The following is a 14,188-nucleotide window of genomic DNA, read 5'->3' on the forward strand; positions in this document are numbered from 1 at the left end:
AGAGGGAAACCGAGTGTTACTCGTTACAAACGGGTCCATTTACACAGGCTTTAGGTTTTTGTGCTCAGTAATGCAGAAGGGCTAAACATCAGCTTCATTTTTTTGCACTTAAACGCTAATTTAAAGTCTGTTGCTCTTGTTGCAGAGGTGCTTCAGTGACCACAAGAAGGCCAGCAACCTGGAAGCTTACGTTGAATGGTTCAACAGACTCAGTTATCTGGTGGCTACTGAAATCTGCATGGTGAGTGATGAACATTAAGCAAATTGGCGTTGAAATACAAGCCCTTTGCAGACAACAATTTTCAAAACCAATCTCCTAACGTGTTTCCATGTAGTTTCCATCTTCTAAGTGTTAGAACTAAGTGTGTTAGACTGACACTTAGAACATGTCAGCAAAAAGTGGAAAAACACCTACTGCGACTTCCCAGAGCCCAGGGTTCACACGCTCTGATTGCTTATTGTCTTCAAAACTGATAATTCATTTTATACAAGACACTGATTCACACACAGTGTTTCACCAGCCAACAGTCCCTGATAATGATGATACATTTTTAAAGCAGCCAGATTTCCATCAAACATGTGAAACACACTAATGGAGTAATTATTTTATTTTATTTATTTTTTTTAACAGCCTGTGAAGAAGAAGCACAGAGCTCGAGTCATCGAGTTCTTCATTGACGTAGCAAGGGAATGCTTCAATATCGGCAACTTCAACTCCCTCATGGCCATCATCTGTGAGTTGTTGCTCATGCATCTGAGATAAAAACACATTCGTGTTGTTGTTGTGTTGACAAGTAGCACAGCTACTCATAACCAGAAGAGACACTGCATTTTATTTCTTTGGGGGGAGATTAGTTGAGAAATCCAGACTTGATCGGGTCTTCAGTCTCTTTTGGAGTGAGGTCTACATTCCTGCTCAGGGTTTTTTTTTTTCTTTTTCCATTTGGTCATCGGTGAATGGAAGCTACAAATTTCTACCAACTTGAAACTGACAAAACTAATAAAATGTTAGGAATAAAACAATATTTCAAATATTACAGGAGATGTAGCAACTTTGTTAGAAAAGATTCTGAATAATTGGATCATAGTGATGTTTTAAGTGTGTGCTGTGATTACAAGACTGAAGATGTGATGATTTCTCTATTTTAATTAGAGGAAGGTTTGTTTCTGGTGTTACTTGAAATACCCAGTTTGTCTTTAGTTTTTTTTGATGGAAGGGTCCCAGCAATTTCATCCATGTACATGTACTCATCAAAGTAGAACCAAATGGAGCAAGCTGAGAATCAGTGGAATTATCTTTTTAGCTCACACGTGGAGCAATAAAACACCTCGTCGGGTTAGAGACCACGCTGGGGGATCCCCGAGCTGTCCGAGTTTTCAGAGGCAAAGGCATCTGGTCATCCTCACAGGCCTGAGGGAGGATGTCCAGCACTGAAAGAGATGAGGGAAGCAGCTGGAACAGGACACATAACAAACCCTTCAGGCAGATGGTCACCACTGACCAGAGAGAAGGAGAGTGAGCACACAAAGGAGGGGGGGGGGGGGGAGAAGGAAAGAGAATGGTGAGGGGGGGGGCGAGTTGAGCAGAGTAGAGAATACTGGAGTGCCAGCTGTCCTCTCTTTCTCCCCAGAGAGAGAGACAGAGTGCCACAGGCAAATCCTTCCCCCACCAGCCTCCTCCTCTCCAGGGATCCACGGGGCTCAGTCAGTGTATTAGTGATGTCATTACAGGGTTAGTTCATCCAAATTGTCTAATTTACTCAATCAGGCTTTTATTCTTCCAGATTTTTATATAACGCTCTGATCAAATAGAACCGTAAGAACTGATCGGAAAATGGAAAAGATCCCAAGGATCAAGGGCCTCGCTTTGCTTCAGCTACATTGTGATGGGACTGAAAAGGAGAAAATATTTCCTTAATGTTCTCATAAGGAGGAGTGTGTGTGTTTGTAGGATCACAATTCTGCACCTGCCCTTACGCACACACACACACACACACGGAGACATTTCCTAGCCTGGACACACACTGTCACATGCCCCGTCTGCTCGGACTTTCTTTGAGTTTAGCCCTGCAGCACTTAACGCTGGTGTCTCAGGGGAGGTGAAGCGTTGATGCTGCTTTTGTGTGTGTGTGTGTGTGTGTGTGGATGAGAGCTCTTTTGTTTACTCCACTCTGTTGTTTTGTGGTGTTGTTGAGCTCTGGTGACGAGCAGTTTTGGGAACGGGAACGCACAATCCAGAGCACCACCATATGGGAAGCAGAGCGCTGGGAGGGGAAGTGAGGCGTGTAACTACATTGTTCCTGCAGCTTTTTGCTGCGCTGCACCAGGAGACACAACAGTAGGACAAATGGGAAGGAAGGAGAGAGGGAGGGGGGCTGGTGGTAAAGGACGACTAGCATAGAATGAATGGGGAAAATGCCAGGTGTTAATGTGATGGTGTTTGTGCACTTGTGTGTTGTCTCTCTAATGGTGTCTCTTTATTGTATGTGTGTGTGTCTGTCTTCCAGCTGGGATGAATATGAGTCCTGTGTCCCGGCTGAAGAAGACCTGGAGTAAAGTCAAAACGGCCAAGTTTGACATTTTAGAAGTAAGTCTGCATGAAAAGCTTTATTCCTGAAAGCTGCTTCCATGACTTGAAGTTCGGTAACTGTGGAGGAAAAACTCTCCTCACTCCAAAATTTTGTTACTTTTTTCATCCGCTTTGCGCCGCAGTTTGAGTCGTTCAACTCGAAGCCTGTGTTTTCTTGTGTGCCCACACGTATCGCAGCTGCCAACGTGTGTGGTTTTGTTGGGTTTGACGCTGATGACTAAGTGTGTTGGAGGCGTGAGTGGGAGCCGCTTGTTATGTCAGCGAGTTGTTGGGTTAAGTGTGAGAATAAGGACAGAAACGCAGCCCTGCTGAAGGCTGGTGTCGAAAGAAACGAGCACCACGAGCTAAACGTGTTCGTGACAGATGAAGCCCCATAATTAAACTGATGTGTATCTGCAGTCACTAATTAGAACATGAGCCTTGACATTGTTACTGCTGTTGAATGTCTTAATTGGTTTAATATTTCCCAAGAAAGTACACAAAAGTAAATAATTTAAAATCTCGAATCTGTCATGAGCTTTTGCTGCCGAGATCTTTCCGCCAGTCAAACCCCTTTTTCTTTACTTGTTTCTGTTGTTTGATTATTTCCTTTTGATCATCCCATCCTGAATCTTCTCTTGCAATGAGGTGTAATTTACTCTGATGGATGAGTGGACTTGAGCTGCTCGTCCACGGTCATGTGGGGCCTGCTGATTCCCAAACACATGACTCCGACAAGCTTAAAGAATTTTTTTTTAGGACTGTGGAATTTTAATCCTTATCACCTCTATTGAAAGCTCTTGATGGCCAGTGTGAACAGGATGAATGACTACGAGCAGAAAGGGCTGTTGCGGCGCTCACGTGTGCACGTGGACGTGTCCGTTAATGTTATGAATCAGTGGTGCATGACGAGGCTTAAAGTCAGTTTGAAGAGTTTGCAATTTGAAACTCTGAAAACACAAAATAAAGGTTCTCAAAGAAATGATTTCAGTAGGTTTTTGGCGCACGACACACGAAAACTTTAGCAACTCAAAACCGCTTTCTGTCTTCACCTTTGTTTGCTTGATGTGCACACACTGAACCTGTGCAATCTGTTGTTCTCCACAGCATCAAATGGATCCTTCCAGCAACTTCTACAACTACAGAACCGCGCTGAGAGGAGCCACACAGAGGTCGCTGACTGCCAACAGCAGCAGAGAGAAGGTGAGACGCCGAGCAGCACGGCCTGTAGGACACGTTCGTAAAACAGAATAGGAATTTAATCGAACTCGTTTAGCTGTGAAGACGCTGAGCCGGGCACCGGCCCGTCATCGCCCGGGTAACCTTCCCAAAAAGCCGACGGACATTACCGACACATTCAGCAGCCAAACGTCTGCTCAGGCACGTCAGACTTTCATTTAGGTCTTAATGCCTTTAGCTGGAACTCCAGCTTCTCTTATGTGTTTGCTGTCTCACGAACAACCACTTGACCGCTGCCGTGACCCTCAGATTCTGAATAAACACTCTGACCACTGGTGCTGCAGCAGTTTAGTTACGTCAGAAGTAGAGATGATCATCTTGTTCTGCTGCATCCAACTTGAAGGAAGTGGCTGACGTCAAGGCGAAGCAGGAAAACAAACGACAGCTCTCCTCGTTATCGTTCCCTTCGTGATTATCTGCAGCCTCCCAAGAGGACGAGGGATGAGGTTACATAACAGAGGGGACTGAGAGGTCAAGTTATGAGATGGGTCTCATCAAATACGCTCGGAGAACACGGCCGTGTTCCAGAACAAAGTGTTCTCCGCTCCTTCTTGTGTCCCCCTCCCCCTCCTCCTCCTCGGGTCACCACATGCTGTGTCACTGGTTTAATGGAGACAGGCTGTACCGTCAATATGTATCTTTATTGTTTTGAGGGCTGCAAACATACCAGGACAAGAGGTCAGAGTTGTGAAATGGAAAGTTCCCAAAAAGTCTGGTATGTTCTTGCTCTTGTGACCTGTCCTTTTAAGGAGGGTTGGGGTTTTGCTCATGGTCTCTTCCAGCCATCCACGGTGCTGTTGACGTTTTCAGAGGATGGACAAAGCCGACGTTTGTGTTTCCCCGATTTTTGCTTTAGGATTGTTCTTTCTTACAAGGACACAAAGGTGGAACTAATCAGGCCGTCGTTGCCTTGTTCATTTCTCAAGCATCAGTCAGCTGGTCCAAAGCAGAGTTTTACTGTAGCTGTGCAGGAGCAGCTCAGCAAGACGAAACTTAAAAAACATTCCTGTTTACACCCACTTAAAGCTTGTTGTCCGACTCCAACACAGGTTTTCTTTACACTTTCATGCAGTAGTTCCTCTGGTAAAGCCTGAAGGATGCAACATTTTTCAGTGCGTGTTTTTTTTTTTATTGTAATTTGTCAACAACTAATACACAAAGGTGTGAGCAACACGTAGTAGAGCAGGGAGAGGAGTGAAGCCTCCTCCATCTTACGTTGCATATCGCTGCTTTAATTTGGAGAAAATCCATATAACAATCAATTTATAATTTAGGAAACAATGGTGTTTAGTTTTGGGGGCTGGTGATGCAAAAAAATTACCAAATTACCAAAAATTAAAGGGACACATTTGTGATTTGACTGAAACAAAAATGTCAAGAAAAACATAACTGCAAAGAATCAAGAATCAGCTGAACAATAAGAATATTACCACAGAAGATGTTGTAGAAAATCATTTCCATTATCGCTTAATCTGATCATTTTCTTATTTCACCTATTTGATGTGAAATCTAAAGCAGTGCAAACGTCTACTCACAAGAACTCAGTCATTTTTGAAAAGCAGCAAATATTAGCATTTTAGAAAAAACAATGGAAACTGAGTTTTGACATTTTTAGCTTGAGAAATTTCCTGTTGCTCAGCTACTCGGCTAAAGGTTTTTAACTTGTCGAAAGACAGAAATAGTCAGGAGAAGCCTTTAATTCATCTCTCTGCTGTAATGGATGTTGCCACAAATCTAAACCTGGTGCCCGTCTGGCTTCTCGTCCAGCTGTGAAAAACAGCTTTTTTTTTTTTTAAAGCTCCAAGAGCAGAACATGTGTGGACAGACGTGTGTGACATGCATCACAACAGGCATCCGAACGTGCACACACACACAAGCTCGTCCATGTAAACGGCATCCTACCCCTGCAGCCTCCTCGTAGTACTGGTAGTTCTGTGCGTGGCCCCGTTAACAAGCTGTCGACTGCACCCAAAATCTAAAATCACATCAATTTCACAATTCTGTGAAGCAGCCAAGTACAAAGTTAAACAAAGACGTAGGTGGTGGATTCTCTGGCTCTGCCAAACCAAAAAAAAAGGAAAAAGAATAGCTGGTTTAACCAAGTGACACAGGATGACTTGTCTAAATCCTGACACACAAACAGCTCAGACTGCTGCTCTGCCTTGTTGAAAAGCATCATAAATGTTTGATAATGTTGAGCAGGAACATGTTCAGAAAAGAGGTCATTTCTCAGTTTGTAGCTTAAAACCGGGGAATGAAGGAGCCAAACATTAGAACCTCCAATAATAAACACGTTCTGTGTTAGAATTATCACCTTTCTCCAATTAGAACCTTGGAAAAGTAGAACTTAATGTTGTGGCCAGTGAGTGTTTATAGGTCACTGTGCCACTTTGCACTGTTTGGCGTTTATGCATCAGCCACAGCAGCCGCCTTAAAGTCCTGCTGGTCAGGTCCCGTCACATGTTACAACCTTCAGCCCCCGTTCGCTGCCAACATCTACATTAGACGTGCAGTGACCTGTATCATGTGTGTGAATTATTTAAGGACCTTCTTAAAGGGGAATTCCTCACTCAAACGCCATCTTTCCTCCGGTCTCCCGTTCGATTTCTGGTCGGAGGAATTTCCTCCTGTGAGGTTGGATCAGGTGATGTAGGTGCTGCTCTAACTCCTTTGGTCCGAACACTAAGGGCTCTGTTTCGGAGTAGTAAGATATTAAACATGGGAACAGATCCTCTGTATTGATTCAATTTTTTAATTTTTTTTCCCCCTGTGGAAACTCCCTGCACATTTTCTCAGTGACACTAAATCCCTTTCTCTTTCTGTTGTCTTGCAGATTGTCGTCCCTTTCTTCAGCCTGCTCATAAAAGACATCTACTTCCTCAACGAGGGCTGTGCCAACAGGCTGCCGAATGGACACATCAACTTTGAGGTTGAGTGAATTTTTTTTTTTTTTTTTCTTTCTTTTTTAAATCCCCAGAGGGAGTTTCCCCAGAAAAAAACATCACTATATTTACTACACAGGGCAACAGATTTGGTGCTATTTATTTCCACTTCCCTAAAGAGTGACACAAAATGGAGAAGTCGGTTGTAAGTGTGTAAAATTGAGCTGTTTCCATGGAACAAACCCTCTGTTTCCACTGCTCTTTCATCACAGCTACGCTGAATCAGATGCTATTATTAATAATTAGTTCTATCCTGGGAACCGTTGCTTTATACATGTGTGCACACACACACAGATCAGCTGACTGTCACCACAGTTAATGGGTGTGTTAACGTCTGGCCATAAGGAAACTTTTTGCTGTCAAACACTTCTGAATATTAACCTGGTTTTGTTTTTTTTCCAGAAATTCTGGGAACTCGCCAAACAAGTGAGCGAATTCATGACGTGGAAGAAGGTGGAGTGTCCGTTCGAGAAGGATCGCAAGATCCTGCAGCACCTGCTGACGGCTCCCGTCTTCACTGAAGATGGTGAGTTTGTTTTATTTCTTATGAGCTGCGTCTGATGTGATGTGCAGAAATGTTCCTTTAAGAGAGGAACAGGGCAGAAAAACCAAGATATTAAGTCGACATCAGCTTAGTAACTTAGTCCATAAATACACATAATGTATCTTTTTATTATAACAGAGTAGACACAGAAATATTCTAATTAATAAACAATGTATGTTGAGACCCTGCGTGTTAATTTGACTTTACTACTGTCAGTGACGTGTGGGACAAAAAACACGGTAATAGACTGTTTCTTTGTTCTTAATGACATGAATGACTGTTTTCCTGCTAAGCTTCAAACACACACACACACACTGTTATCACCTCTCATCCTCAGCAGCGCTGATAGTTTCCGTCTCTTTAAACCCACATCAAAGTCCCGTGTCACTGGCTTCAGCTCTTATCACCGTCTTATCAGAGAGAGACAGGGAGGCCTGCACATCTTCCTGACACTAGTGCAGGAAACAACATTTATCCTAAATATGTGCAGCTAACTGCATTTTCAGCTACATTAATTAAATCAAAGCATCTAGAACATTGAAACTGCCTCACCTCACTCTTGTCTACTCCACCTTTCTACCCAACCTGGTGTCCTTCACTGAATTATTGTCAGAAAAGAGTTGTGCCAGTTATAAAAGTGAAGAAATAAGAGCAAGAAAAACACTGAACCAAATAAGAACTAAAAATTAATCCTACTGGAGCAAAGAAGCCACAAAAATCTGGAGTCAACTCTTTAGAAACGTGACTCATATGCCTGCATGTATGAATTAAGCCTCAATTCGGATCTTTATGCAGCGATTAACACTGAGCTGTTGGCCACCGGCTTTTCAGTCCAACTAATGAGCAAGTTTGAACATCCTCCACCATCCAAATAGGTATTTCCTTATTGCACAGATGAGCTTAGGACATAAATGGCTGAATTAAAAATTAATTAATAATGTCCATGAACCAGGAACAGACGACAACAAAGCACATCCAACTAGGGCAACACCACACAAAAGTATGAGACCCCCGCCCATGAATAAACTAAGATTTTAAAAAATTAAGGATTGTAATCAATGAGAAATGTTAAGTGATCAAACAAATTTAATTTCGATTTTTCAAAGTATATAGGTCAAACGGATAAAAACATGAGGGAAATGAAGAGTAAGGGATAAATATGTAATAAGTGCAGTAAATGAATTTCCCTGGTTTTTCTCATTGCAGCTTTATATCTGGCCTCATACGAGAGCGAAGGCCCTGAGAACAACATGGAGAAGGACAGATGGAAGTCTCTGAGGTGCGTAACCCCCCCCCCCCCCCCCTCGTTTCTGTCTGTACACACAAACCCACTCTCAGCCTTCAGGCCATTCGCGACCGTCACCTCCCCCCCCCCCCCCCTCCACCTCCACATCCCGTCCTGCCTCCCGGCTGCCCGAGCAGACCAACGGGGGCACGCGGGTCAGACCGACGCTGACCTGCACACGATTCAATAAATGCATTAAAGAAGCAGGCGCTCAGCAGGCACGAACACCTGCTAAGCACATCAGTCATTTCCCCACAGTGACACCCAGCTCTCAGTAAAACACACCAAAGCCCCCTCCCTCCCTGAGGACGTGTGTGACGATGGGCAGAGGTCTCTGTTCAGTTTGCTCTAACGGGCTGAAGAAACCCCCAGAGAGCTGACAGAGAGATGTGACCTCTCCATCACACATTAAAGTCGAATTGACACACACCGTGTCTGGGAGATGGAGGAGAAACGGGTTTTCTAGTGATCAGTTTATTAGGTACAGCAAGCTCAAAGTAACCAGACAGTCAGCTGATCCTTCCCTGAATCTTCTGGCTCCTCTCGGGATTTGGATTGAAAAAAAAAAAATAGAAATCAGTCCTGAAATTGAATCATTTCTCTTCTACCTCTTTTCATAAATTGTGAAAAAAAAACAAAATACAGATTTTACAGAAATGGCCAAACAGTCCCGCTGGCAGAGGCCACAGCTGAGAGTGGGTTTTGGATCCAGGGCCATATGTGATGTTTCCTAACTCCCTGCCAGCCGTCTCCTCTTCCCCCTGAGCTTTGCCTCCACTGTGACGTGATCACAGTTTGTGATTGTTGTTTGTGCACTTTTTACTAACCTGTGTTTCTGTCTCTCGTGTCCACAGGTCAAGTCTGCTGAACAGGGTCTAAAGCGGGAAACTGAGGGAACCCGAATGAAAAAGCGTCTCAGTGTCCCTGTGTCCGAAGGGAAGCGACAATCTGTACTTTGGCTGGCGAGGACCTTTAGTGTCCCCATCCCAGCTTCAAGATTTCTATGTATCTCTGCTTTTCTTTACCCTCCTGCTCCTCGTGCTGTATATTTGAAGACAGCTGCTTTTTTCATCTCTTTGTAAGACTTTGTAGTTGTCTTTTTTAAAAAAGGAAAAGCTACAGTAAAGGCCACAGAAGCATTTTTGTCCCTTTCTGTGAGTCTTAATGAGACGTTGGTGTCACCTATTTTTCCTCTGAAGCTAAAAGAGTTAGCTGCTGGTCGGCTAAATGCAACAAGCAAGGTGGCAACTCCTCTCTCTGGTTCTGCAAACCAGCATTCGCCACATGGAGAACTGTTCCGTAACACTGTTCCTCGTTAACCTAGACGTCATTTGTAGTTTCGTCTGGCTCCTTTTGTATGAGGCCCACCTGTGTCTCTTTGTGTTTCTGATGGTTTTGTTTACTGTGATGTGTAAGAAAAAAAAAATGCACTGGCTGCATTTTTAAAAAGATGTAACAGTTTTTGCTTGTTGTGCAAAGTTATGTGATTTATTTTAAAGCGGTAAAGTGGTTTGTCTTGAACCCACACTGAAAGCCTCAGTGAGTGTCAACCAAAGTGTTTCTCATGCCCCCCCCCACATTGTCCCAGTGTAGGGACTGGGGTTGGGTCTGAAGAGCACTTCATTTGGAGCTGGGTGAGACCTTCAGCAGTGAGCGTGAATGGAAGATGTGACGTGTCCTTCCTGACAATTGGTGTTAAAATAGCCCAGTGCTGCTCAGAAGTGTGTGTGTGTGTGTGTGTGTGTGTGTGTGTACACAGGGTCACAGTCTTTACAGTCTGTCCTAAAACAACTGTCTGTATAAATGGCAAACTAGGTTTTTGCCCTGATGCCCCCATCAGTGAAATTGGAGCTAAAATCATTAAATGATGATCTTCTACTGCAGCTCAACAGCCAAACAGACACTACAATTACTCCAATTCCCACCTGACAGGTGGTTACAGTGTGGACGACCTCCGTCTGTGTTTAAAGAGACTTTCAAAGCAGCGAACTTGTCCTTTTAATCCTGTTCCCTTCCTCCCTGCTTGTGTAGACCATGAGTGTGATCGTGCTGCCCCCTGGTGGTTCAGTCAGAGAACTGAATTTAGTGTGTGACTAATGTGAACTGAGGATTTGTTTAAACCCTACAGAGACTAAAAATCCCTTTATTTTGTTATTTTCAGAAACTGTTTTCCCAGATGTTTTATTTATAAATCTTTACATGTTTAGTTACATTATGTTCTCTTGCCAACATGTTATTATATTATTGTTATTTAAGTTTGTACTAGCTACACAACATGCTTGGTCCTCAGATAATGGCTCAGCTATTATTTTTATACAAGTTTGTATGAGACATTTACTTTTCAAGGTACTAGCTCCGAATATGATGATCACTCTGTTTGACTGATTTGTCTGCTTTGCCTTGACCGCTCACAGTGCTGCTGTGGTTTGGATTCGGACTGTGAGCTTCTTCTCCCCCCCAATTCCCGTGTTCATCCGTTTGTATTTGGACTGTTAAAATGAAATGGAGGAAGTGTTTCTAAATGATTTAGTTGTGTTCAAAGAGACTTAATAAAATACTTTAAAATGAACGGGTGCATTTGTCCAGTGTCATCATGTCACCTCACTGAAGAGATTAAACCTAAAACGCTTCATGTATTAAAGAGTGAATATCTAAACTTTCTAAAATAGTGACGTCACACTTAGTGACTTTTACATTACATGGTCCTGGTCTCCAGGTTTTTGTGCACAATGGACATAAAAGTGAAATGTTTGGACATAAAAACACCGTGGTGGTGAAATACTTACACTGCATTGTAATTGGGAGCTTCACCGTTTTATCTTCACTACATATCATCATATACCTGCAAAAAACTAAATACATCAGTCCAGTACATTATTACTCCTTCACTGTAATTCAGGGGGAAATATTTTATTTTATTGTTTAATCAACAATAAAACATCATTTATTTAAACAGTCAGTACATAAAGTGGGTAAAATCAGCTCTAATATAATTTCATCTTTGTAGGTTTGTTGAACAAATAAATAGTGTTTAGAAATATTTTCAGTGGGATATTTTTAGAGCATGTACCTATTACTTCATTGTGATTAAAGATTATGAAGTATTACTGCAACAAAAGCAAGTACTTGCATTTTTACTTAAGTATTGAGTGAGCATGTATCTGATACATTGTACTGGTCCTGCAGAGGAAATGTTACTATGTAAAAGTACTACAAGTATCAAAAGTATTGAATAAATTATTACTAGTGATGCATTAATGTTAGCAGGATTGTGTTGTTGTTTCAGATGTACTTGTATTTACATATTTCATAAGGAAGTCACATGTTTTTTTATTTTTGGAAACAATCACGTGAGTAGGAAAAACAAAGAGCTGTCAAATTTAATAAAAAGAAAAATACTAACTGAACTGAAAGTAGCTCAACTTTGTACTTTGTTAAACTGTGACTGTGACTCTTCGACCACAGGAAAAGATGAATGAAAAGAGCAAAACTGCAAACCTGAAGTTTGGACCACGTGCAGAGATGATTGAACTGTCCCTCAGCTTCACAGTCCTGTTTGGGAAGACAGACAGACAGAAGGACGATAAAAAAAAAGTCAGAAGGACAGAGACATATTTTCAAAAGCTCTTATAAAAATAATATAATTTAAGTAACGTACGTTTCTTTTAAATCACATAGTAAAAATCTGTTTTTACAGTAAATATTTGAGGCGGACAAAGTGAAGTAAATTATTCTCTTAGAGACGGGAAATAAAAATACACATTTGGCTCCACCTAGTGGCCAAATAGAGTCAGTGCAGAGGACAAATACTGGGGACTGAGACGTTTTTCACATAATTCATGTTAGGATTTAAAAGTGCAGCTACTGATACGTCTGAACTCAGTAAGATTTGAATATTAATCCTCTGTGAACGTGAATTATTCTCTCATGATGTACAAGTACAACCACCATACTGTGGTTTTGAAAGCATCAATGAAATACTGAACAGGCCCATCTGGGCTCGGAACCAGGGGGCAAAAAAGGGGGGGGGGGGCTGGTTCTAAACCTCTGTTTGAAGAGTTCATATCTAATGTTTGAAAGTCACAGTGATCAGACACAAAATGCCTCAATGAGGAAAAATATTAATTAAAAAGTAAACAATACAAACAAAACCACAACTAAGGAGCAAAATTATAAACTGCCAAAAGCAAACAGATTAAAAATAAACAGAAAAGTGGACACAATATGATCCCAAAGACACAAAGGATCAAACCTGCAGGGGTGGGTCTAGCTGAGGTGGCCGAACTGGGGCACACGCTCAAAGTAGGGTGGAACGTTTGGAAAATGATTGAAAAGGTTTCAGCTCCAATTTAAAAATGCTGAAAATAATAAACTGTATATTTATAGTCTAAAAGTGTTTGGTGTCGGAAATGACAATTATGTACATAAACTACAATTTTCACTCCAAATAATGAACAAACACAATCATTTGCAGGGAAAATCTGCAAAATGCTGCTAAATTCTGTCGTTATAAATATGTGAAACCACCTGAAATGTACAAAATCATAAAACTTAGCACTTTGCCTCTCTGGCAGGTGGTGTCACCTGGGGAGGCCAAGCAGCCTTTAGGGCCACGCCCCTGCAAACCTGGACATGAAAGTCCCACAAAGACCAAAAATGACTAAGAAGAGACAGAATGTGGCCACAAAGAGACAAAGAATGTGACCATGACCAAGAACTGACCCAAATGACCAATTATCCACAGAAGACAAAATAGAGGAAATGAGTCAAAACAAAAAAAGTCAGAAGAAAGATCTTGAACCCCCTCCCCACGGGGAGCAGTGGACAGAACCCCCGGCGACACCCAGGGAGCTGGTGCTGAGTCTTGCTCCAGCAGAAACCTGGTGGCTGCCTGGGCTGGGATTTGATCCTGCAGAGATCTCAGTTTGATGCTTCACCCGTTGATCCACAAGGCCACACCAGCTGTGTTGCACTGCCGTGTCCAGACACCACAGCACTGCTCCAAGCCATTTCTGAAGAGATTGAGTGACATTAAATAAGCGGGTCACACAGAGGAGAAAGGAGCTAAAAACCAAAGGTTCCAGACCAAAAGGCCACAAGTGTACGAACATGATTAACAGGAAGAACATTTGCACTCGACATCGCTCTTATTTCTGCTACGGTGACCTGGTCACTTATATGAGCTGAGCTAAAGAAAGAAGGTTGGAGGCGATGGGGCCAAACACGTCCGCAGCTTCCTGATGACGACAGACCAACAGTGCACGCTGTGCTTCTGCTGTAGCCACTGAAGGTCAAACACTATCGAGCAGCGGTCGGTTAACAGCCACTGTGCAGCCAAAACAGTCGATTGTGTCAATTCGAACACGTGCTCTGCCGGAGTGCCCTCGAGCAGGACACTGGAGCCAGAGCGTTCAGTCAGAACGGGTTTTTCCCCCGTCCGGGCTGGGGGTCAGTGACCCAGATCATCACGATGGTGCCATCGCTGCCCTGCGCCGGTCGATGGAAGCTGCTGCAGGCCAGGCTGCTGCCACACGCTGGGAAAACCAATTGTTCATCTGCTGGAGGACTGAAGCTAGTGGGCTACAGTCCAGAAACAAGTGAATCTCCAG

At 42.8% G+C, this 14,188-nt stretch overlaps 1 protein-coding gene across 2 annotated transcripts in view; it reads left to right on the forward strand.

Moving 5' to 3' along the window:
• rasgef1ba (RasGEF domain family, member 1Ba) overlaps nucleotides 1-11,148 on the forward strand; it is a 28,808-nt gene extending 17,660 nt beyond the window's left edge. For both annotated transcript variants that reach the window (XM_067520421.1, XM_067520422.1), the window contains exons 7-14: nucleotides 146-241; nucleotides 632-734; nucleotides 2,508-2,587; nucleotides 3,677-3,772; nucleotides 6,642-6,737; nucleotides 7,153-7,276; nucleotides 8,501-8,573; nucleotides 9,434-11,148. In XM_067520421.1, coding sequence (XP_067376522.1) covers nucleotides 146-241; nucleotides 632-734; nucleotides 2,508-2,587; nucleotides 3,677-3,772; nucleotides 6,642-6,737; nucleotides 7,153-7,276; nucleotides 8,501-8,573; nucleotides 9,434-9,458 — 693 coding nt within the window. In that variant the 3' untranslated portion in view covers nucleotides 9,459-11,148. The remainder of the gene's footprint in view (nucleotides 1-145; nucleotides 242-631; nucleotides 735-2,507; nucleotides 2,588-3,676; nucleotides 3,773-6,641; nucleotides 6,738-7,152; nucleotides 7,277-8,500; nucleotides 8,574-9,433) is intronic.
• Nucleotides 11,149-14,188: the final 3,040 nt, after the last annotated feature.

This window comes from Channa argus, chromosome 11 (assembly GCF_033026475.1).
Source record: "Channa argus isolate prfri chromosome 11, Channa argus male v1.0, whole genome shotgun sequence".
NCBI lineage: Eukaryota > Metazoa > Chordata > Actinopteri > Anabantiformes > Channidae > Channa > Channa argus.